At 42.8% G+C, this 8,554-nt stretch overlaps 1 protein-coding gene across 4 annotated transcripts; it reads left to right on the plus strand.

Moving 5' to 3' along the window:
• Nucleotides 1–994: 994 nt before the first annotated feature.
• lins1 (lines homolog 1) lies at nt 995–7,371 on the plus strand. Of its 4 annotated transcripts, none has more exons than XM_069658696.1 (6): nt 995–1,072; nt 1,149–1,238; nt 2,058–2,190; nt 4,111–4,710; nt 5,219–5,408; nt 6,615–7,371. In XM_069658696.1, exons 1-6 carry the CDS (start codon nt 1,031–1,033, stop codon nt 7,357–7,359), a joined length of 1,800 nt encoding a protein of 599 aa, XP_069514797.1. In that variant the 5' UTR covers nt 995–1,030; the 3' UTR covers nt 7,360–7,371. The 4 variants fall into 4 exon arrangements, with proteins under 4 accessions (XP_069514797.1, XP_069514806.1, XP_069514817.1 ...); XM_069658705.1 differs by having other exon boundaries at nt 5,222–5,408; XM_069658716.1 differs by lacking the exon at nt 995–1,072 and having other exon boundaries at nt 1,158–1,234.
• Nucleotides 7,372–8,554: the final 1,183 nt, after the last annotated feature.

The following is an 8,554-nucleotide window of genomic DNA, read 5'->3' on the forward strand; positions in this document are numbered from 1 at the left end:
TGAAATAGTGGATTTAAGCAACATATAACAGATGATAAAATTAGTTGTAGTTTTACCCTTAACAGGAATCAAAGAGATCTCTCTTGCTGCTGACAGGTATACTGCCCACCTTGATCTTATTAAGGCTACATAAATGTATTTCAGAGATGCAAATTCGCCTCCCCATTTCAATCCTGAAGACATCTCATGACACTAGATTTACATTATAGTTTGCTTAGAAGACTATAAATGCAGCTTCAGCTAGCCTTCAATAATTCAACAGGATTCAAAACAGAGAATTATGATTCAGTACAACAGAAGCAAAAAAATTACAGTTCAGTATTTTACCTGGTCATCTATATGTCAATAATGCAATATGTAATTATGTTTCTCCGATTGCTGATGCACTTTTTAGAAAACGCAAAAAAAGTTAAGACTTCCTGTCATGGTTATAAACTCCGACTGAATAATGTTTTATCAAAATAAAAGGCTTGTAACCTAGTAAGCCACCATTTGCCAGGTGTAATCGTATGGTACAATCAAAATGGATTATATGTAATATGCCGAGTTTACTGTTATGTTTCAAGTGATTGTACAGACGTTATTGATACCTAGTCCCCCAGAATATAACGAGTTTAAATTCGTTTTATTTCGAAGGCTCTTACGTCCTACATCCGGTCTCACTTTATTTACTTCCGGTGACGGTCGAAGCTTCCTCCGCGTGGGTCACATGACAGGTGGATGCGGAAGTTCCAGCAGCATGGAGCTCCGGGCGAGTCACGGAGAGAGATTATGCCGGGGAGAGCGCGTTGACTGCCTGACAGAGGCGTACAGATGTTTCCGGACGGGGTCATGTCCCAGCTGGAGTGCAGCGGAGGTGGCGGGTGTGATATTCTCTAGAGTGTGTGGACTGCTGCCCGACGAGGACGGAGAGAGTAATGACAACAATGTGGAGCAGATCTGCATCAGCGTGAGTCTGGTGGAGAGGATCTCCTCCAGCCTGACGTCTCGGGGGTTCACTGCAGCAGCGCAATCATACTCTGAGGAGGTCATGAGGGTGATGTTTCAAGACATGGATCTCATGTCACAACTCGTGAGTGTCCACTCAGGCTCAGTTAAATCAGTTGCAACAAAATGTACATATTCAGTGACGTGTAAAAATCCCACAGGTCCATCAGTTCCAGTCTGAAGACCAGATCATCTCACATCTGGCTGCCAAGAGTGTCTCAGCATGTGTTCTCTATTATCTCCAAACGTCAGTGAGTTCTGCAGTGCATTTTAGAAGTACTTGTCAACTTTGATTAGATATTTAACTTGACTATTTACTTTTTATAAATTAAATCTGTCTATTTTGTTTAACTCGTGTTCTCCTTATCTGTGTTGAACCAAACCAGCTTCTCTGCACAGTCATAGGATTAAAAAGATAAGATAATTAATCAAAAAATATGAAGAGAAATAAATATAATAATTACAAATAGATATCATTTATATGATAAAGAATAAATATGGTTATTTCATTCATAAACCATGAAACATACAGAGAATTACTCCTTCTGACTTTCTTTTATAAACTAGCTTAACAGTCACTCTCTTCCTCAGTTATCCTCTCGTTGGACAGCCTGGCTCATGTCCGAGCCAGAGTTTAAAACAGGAAGTGTTTAATTCAGGGTTTTACTGTTTGTTTTGGAGGAGCCAGAATAATTTGGCTCCTGCTACAAACCTTGAGTCCTAACCTAAAACAAGCTGAGAACATCGCGCGAGCAATAATGACTTTGAGCTGAAATCAGTTTGGAGGAAAGAATTTTTGATGAAACATGTTTCTTAATTTCACAGCCAAAAAAATTTGGCATGTGATCGATGCATAGACTGGTTCTCACCCTGATCTGATCCTGCATTCTGGGCTGTATGAGATACTGATCGTTCATGCCGTTACATTACAGTCTGCCTATTCTGTGTTTATTCTTCTGGACATTCAGACAGAGTGTTAATAGAGTTTACAGAGAGAAATATTGTATAAGGTATATAGTTCATATTGTACTATGTTTATTAAAGTTAAAATATATACTTTCATTCATCAGGGTACCATCAGTCCTGTGTGGAGGCGGACGTGTCTGCAGGCATTTCACAGTTCACTTCCTGGTACACAGTTGGATGCCTGTCTGTGGTCACTGACTGAACTCTTAAAGAATCTCTTTAAAGGAGCTCATCAAGGTAAAACCAGTGAGTTTTGTGCTCTGATGCTGTGAGCAGGACTTCCTGTTTGTCAGCCCACAGAAGTTCAGGTATTCCCTGCTTTTAATGTGCCTGATCCATGGCTGAGATACTGTGCATCACAGTCATATCTACCTCCCGAAAGTTTGACACATCAGTCACTAAGTGGTTCAACTGAAATGGGGAGAAGTTGATAATGCAAACAATAGCCCATTCCATACTTGATTATTAAGGCTAATACAAACAGTGTTATTCCAGAGTGTCATCAATGTTTCTGCCACTTATCCAAAGTCTCAGCTCTTTATGCTGATTAAACTAAAGCTTGGACACAGATGACCACTCTCTTCCTTAACCATGGACAGTATAAATAATGGACATAGCCACTGTGACATCACTCATTGGTTTCTGGTTTTTTCAGGGCCGATACCGATTATTAGTGGTCAAGGAGGCCGTTAACCGATATTTGGAGCCAATATTCATTTGCAGTAAAAGCGAAAATATTGGCGTCAAAATTTTGAATAATAGAAACTCCAACACTTTACTTTGTTGAAATGCCTTTAAGCATATGTTTATTAAACAAACAAACAAAAAGTGCAGGGAGTTCCCAGGGTCAGCAGCATCTCTTATAAAGTTAACTGAAAATTTAAATAAATACATAAATAACTTCCTGAAGTTTTATTAAGTAAATAAAACAAAGTTAAATAAAATTTGCAAAGAAATGAACTTTTTCTCCTCTCCGCCGTGTGTGTGAGCACTCTGCACTCTTATCGGCCGTCGGATAAAAAAAAAAAAAAAGGCAGATGCCGATATGCGTCAAAATGCCGAATATCGGCGCCGATGAGAAACATAAAATAACTAGTCTTCTCATCACTGCGGTCCCCTGTAATCTGCCAGCAGTATCCACCTGTCACTAAAGTGACCACGCCCCTATTTTTTAAGGCTTAAGGAGAGTTATAAAAAAATTTCACCCCCAGGCTGTAAATATGTGTATATATGCTGTAAAAATAGACATTTTCCCATCTGCAGTAATGTTATCTTCCTGGTTTCTGGAGCCTCAAGTGAGCTCAAGGAACTACAGTTTTTTACAGTTCCGCTTTGGCTTCATTTTCCGGGGGTTTCTGCTTGGCCTTAACACAAACTTTAGATTTTGGTTTTCCTATCTTTATGTGATTTTTTAAAATGACCTCTCTCATTGCAGTGTGTGAAGGCAATGTCCAGTCTTCTTTTCTCACCATAACAAAGGGAGTTCTTCAAGGTTCAGTCCTTGGACAAGTGTTATTTACCATTTATGTACACAATAGTGACTCTTCTGTCCAATTGCAATTTCCATCTTAATGCTGATGACACTGTCTTCTTCTGCAGATTCTCTTCGTGCTGCCACTCTGAATCTTCAGCTTTCTTTTAACCTGTTGTTTCCCTGTCAAAGAAATATTGGCCGTGGCAGTGTTGAAATCTGATCAGTTTTGACACCATGACACAGAGAGCGCAATATGGTAAATAAAAAAACAAGCCCACTGTGACATGCTGTTATTAAAAGTGAGATTACACTGGGATGCATTTTAAAAATGAATCCTGTTTTCTGAGATTTACCAAAGAAAAAGAAATGTTGAAGCAATTTCCTCTCTGTATTTGAATACAGGGATGTTCTCTCAAATGATGACGTCTATAATCTGTTTAATTGTTTTATATGAATCAATTGTTTACTCTTTAAAATATATTTTTTAACTCCAAAATCATGGACATTGGAGAAGGTACGGCCGGAGAATGGTATGAATGAATGCTGAATTAGATGACTGTGAAGCTGAATCAGTTACGTAAATGTGACCAACATAAAGTCCTGAATAGAGCTGAGGTGCCTGCAGTGTGATCATTGCTGTGTTGTTGTGTTTAATTTTGAATGCATGTATTTTCTTTCATTAGAGACCTTTGGAAAACTCTTGGCAGCGTTGGACTCGGGCCTGAGCTCTTTATGTGCAAAGTTTCTCCCTGATGACAGCCAAGAGGTGACACAGTGTTTGGTGGGTTTTCCCAGCAGCAGACCGTGGGGGACGACGTTTTGCCTCCTGCTGGACCTGTTGGAGGTGCTGACTGCATCCAGTCTGACATGGGGACCTGCTGCCTGTCTGAGGAGTCAGAGAATAACCCACACTCACTCCTCAGCTCTCCTGGCAACAATCAGCGGCTCCTCCGAGTATTTTGTGAAAAAGCGAGCAGTGCTGCTTTTGAAGAGGGCCGTGTTTCAGAAGGCCGGAGAGGACTGGGCTTCAGGAGAAGTGCTGCTCACGGAGCTGAAACATGAGCACTTCAGATCTGATATGAGCATTCTGGCTCGCAGTGTGTTGACAGCTGTGGCTGCTGATTGGTTACAGGCTGTTCAAGTGGAATCTGCCTCTTTCTTTGGGGGAACCAGAGCGATCCGAAGAGATGGAGGCCAGAAACCAGACTGTGTGATGCTAAGATCTGTCAGCCTGCTTCTTCTCAAGTCAGCGGAGCTTCACATCCAGACAGCAGGTGGAGCAGGTGAGAACTCATGAATCACAACACACACACACTGAACTCTGTGTATTGTGTTTAAAGATGGATCAGTGCCACGTGAGAACAATTTAAAGGAGCTGGTTCTTAAATGCTTTTCAAGTAAAATTTACTAAAACTAAATGTTCATTGTCCATGATTAAAATTTGGTGGCCTTAGAGCCAAACATCTGCACTTAAAGTGCTAATAGATAAAATGTTACACAACCAAATTCCACAGCATATAAATATTGTGTTCTTTGGTTTTGTTGTCTGTATTTGCAACACTTTTTCTAAATGAGCTTGTATTGTATTTTTTGTTTCGATGATATGAAGTGTGTGTGGTTTTCAGAACAACTGTGGTGCTCACATGACGACACAGCATCTCTGTGGGTCAGGAATGTGGTACAAGCAGAAATTCTAAGCACTCTGTGTTACAGCACATGCACAGCAGGGGGCACAACTCTCACTTATGTGATGAGCTGCTGTGCTGATACCCTTTCTGTGTCCCCTCACAGCAGGAGCGAGAAGTAGTGGCACAGAGGTTTATGGGTATCTGCAGAGTCTGTGGAGCTTCCTGAGGAGGTGCAGTGTCCAGCTGACAGAGGTCACTCACCGGTGCTGCTGGGTCAGCCTGCTGTTTGGAGACCAGGACGACGACATGATGGAGGCAGCCAAAGCTTCACTCTCTATATTCCTCCATCACAGGTAGACAACAGATTGAATAATGTTCCTTACTGCATGCTGCGGCGTCCTCTCTTATATATGTATGAAACAGTGAAAAGAGGGAGCTGGTTTAGCTCAGGTAGAGCAGGGGCCATATATACAGGGGCTACAATCGACGCACTGATTGCAGGTTTCGACTCCCGGTCTGCAAGGGAAAACTAGACAAGGCATAGCAAGGGAAGACGAATATTATCACATGACCTCTGTGTTCATTTCTTTTTATGGTATATTTTACTTAAAAAATGTGGATTACAGGGATTAAATTCACAGACAACTTCTACTATTACGATCTACTCGAGGTCCTGCACTGTTACACTGAGCATTCATGCATGTCTGCTGGTGTTTCTGCCTCATTCAAAATTCACCCCTCAAAACTCTGGTCAACGTTGGCGCTTCTATGTCACTGTGGTGAACTTTTTCTGGCTTCTTTGTGTACAACAAACAATGGAGACTGAAACTGAGCGTGCGGTGGAGTTGGATGTAATTCATATTAGAAAACAAACAGCTGTAACTGAATTGAATGAAACACAAAAAAAATAAACACACAACATGCATACAGACATTGAGACTGACAATCACAGTCGAGTTTCAGCTTCATGTTGGAAGCTACCAGGCTGCAGCAGATAGCTACAAACCAGCATGAAGCTCAGTGTCCTGTGTAGTTCTGCTGCAAAGCCACCAAGCAGACCAATCACAGCTATTGTTGTCCGTGTTTCTGAGGAGGTGCACATCAGGATATGGAGCAGGGTCAGTGGCTTCGATACAATGCGGAAGTATAAATCAGGCTTCACCTCCATGCTGGGTTAGCTTAGCTCTTATCCCCCCTCTCCTCCTGCCAGCAGTGGCCCTGGGTCTAGCCAGGTGGTGGGGCGATAGCGTGGGCATTGATTGTTTTAGTGCTTTGGCAGTAAAGGCTTAACCTAAATGATGAAAAACCATTGAAAAAAAGGTTTTACCACCAGATCTGACAGGTTAACACAACACAACAGGTAATAAAATTTGCAGATTTGTACATTTTGCAAACTTAAACATTTGTCAGTGCTAGGTTGTGCAAACGCCAGGAGTTTAAAGTGACTGTAACTTATCAACAGAGGAGAAACCTATCAGTGAAACCCTGTGGTGCACAGGAGGGCATCAGGCATCATGACTTCAAAATGAGTGAACTGAAATGCTTGTCTCTGCCTGCAGACGCTGCTCAGGGTTGGATCACTCTGCTGTGTTGGAGGCAGCCTGTGCCTCTGGCAACAACCCTCACTGCATCTTCCTGCTTCTGCTTCAGAGCATCTCCTTCGACCACAGCATCCTGCTGGACTTCCTCATCTCCACGGAAACCTGCTTCCTGGAGTTCCTTGTGCGGTACCTCAAGTACCTCACAGCTGACTGGCAAGGCTTCACTGCAGCATGCGGGAAAATCAGCGGGTCAGACTGTCATCTTTCATCGCAGCAGTCCTCTCCTGCCTCATGTGGTGGTGATGTGTTAACCCTAACAGTTAAAGGGGAGCCTCGTCTTGTACAGTATGGTAGTTCTAGTGAGTCGGATCCTGAGGACATGGAGGTTTCTCAGCATGAACAGGGGACGTCTGTATATGTGACAGGTACATTAAGTGCTGTGGATGTACCACAAGGACCTATCAGACACAAACAATGTGAGTCATCACACTTACTGCTGGAAGCTGACTCTGCACTGAAAGGAAGACCAGAGGGGTTATCACCACCAGTGTTACACAGTGAGCAAACGGGTGTAAACATGACTGCTGTGTCAGGACAGGTGAGCTGTGAAACATCAGCCAGAGCCGTCCTCTGTCTGTCACAGCTCAGAGAGGTGGTGACGAGGCTGCAGGCAAAGAAGCTCTTCCCATACACCCCGTCTTCACTGTTAAAGCTGTTAGCACAAGTAGAGAACTGTCCACTGTCACATTTCAATAAAACCTAAACGTATACAACATGTGTTTTGTGCTGTGGTGTGAGGTGGTGTGAAAGATTAACCTAAATAGTTCAGATGTGTTTTTTTAGCATTGGTTCAACAGCATCTGTGAACTTTGCCCTTCCAGGTACACCAGAATAACCACACACTGTTGTGCCAGTGTTCAAATCAACCAGAGAAGCTCACAGCTCGGTTACTCTCCCCTCCTCCTCCTGAGCTGTGCCTGGATGAACTCTGCTGCTGCTTCCAGCTCCTTGAGGCTGACCAGTGCCCAGTGTGGTGAGCTGTTTGCTCGCAAACTTCCTCTGCCAAGCTTAATGGCAAGTTTGTCCAAAATTAGATCAGCTACTTCCACAGTCAAGTGAGGGGCAAACTTTTTCTTGCCAAAGAGAGATCAAGTCTCCAGGCTCCAGGAGTCCTGCAGTCTCAGTTAAGTAACCACTTCTTAACCCAAGGGTCTGTGTGGACATAACACTCTCTGCTTTTGTCTTGGGACTTGAAGATGGAGGTTCCTGCAGTGACTGCACCAATCTTAATACCTCTGAGAAGGGGGTGTCCCATTCTTGTTCATAGGAGGCCAGCTTTAATGAACTTGAATGAATGAATCCTTGAATTGTCAGTGGACAAGGAATCCCCAAGGATTAAACAGGCTGTTAAAAGTTGACTGCATGCTTACAGTAGATGAGTCAGAGTCTTCTGGGTCTTCATAAACCATGTAGACAAATGTATCCCTTTCATCCCAGGCTGTCGGTCTGCACTGGACTCGGTCCTTCAGTTTCACTGTTAATGATTTAAAGTGGAGCCCATTTAATGACTGCTCCCTGAAGCAACAACTCATGCAGCATAAAAATAACACTACCCGTTAACCCCTGTGGAGGTGAATATTTGTCCCTGTGTCATGGTGATATTTAGAGGTCATGATCTTTGGGCCAAGGTGGGAGATGAAGAGATGTTTTCAGAGTCTGATTCAGGAACAGTGTCAGCCTTTGGACCAAATGGTTCAACAATAGCTAATGAATACTCTGTTTGCTGTAATATGTCAAATGTTTTACAACCACCCTCACATTTAAAGTGCTTCTTCTGTTTGTTTCAACCTACTAGGAACTTTCCACAGACCTCTCTGTGTGGCCTTCATGTTAATTATTAGTCCAGGGTCACCAAAGCGCTCTATTGATTTAGCTTGATGCTGAGCACCAGTAAACTG

This window comes from Semicossyphus pulcher, unplaced genomic scaffold (assembly GCF_022749685.1).
Source record: "Semicossyphus pulcher isolate SPU_LCO1_2020_fin unplaced genomic scaffold, fSemPul1.0.p SCAF_1, whole genome shotgun sequence".
NCBI lineage: Eukaryota > Metazoa > Chordata > Actinopteri > Labriformes > Labridae > Semicossyphus > Semicossyphus pulcher.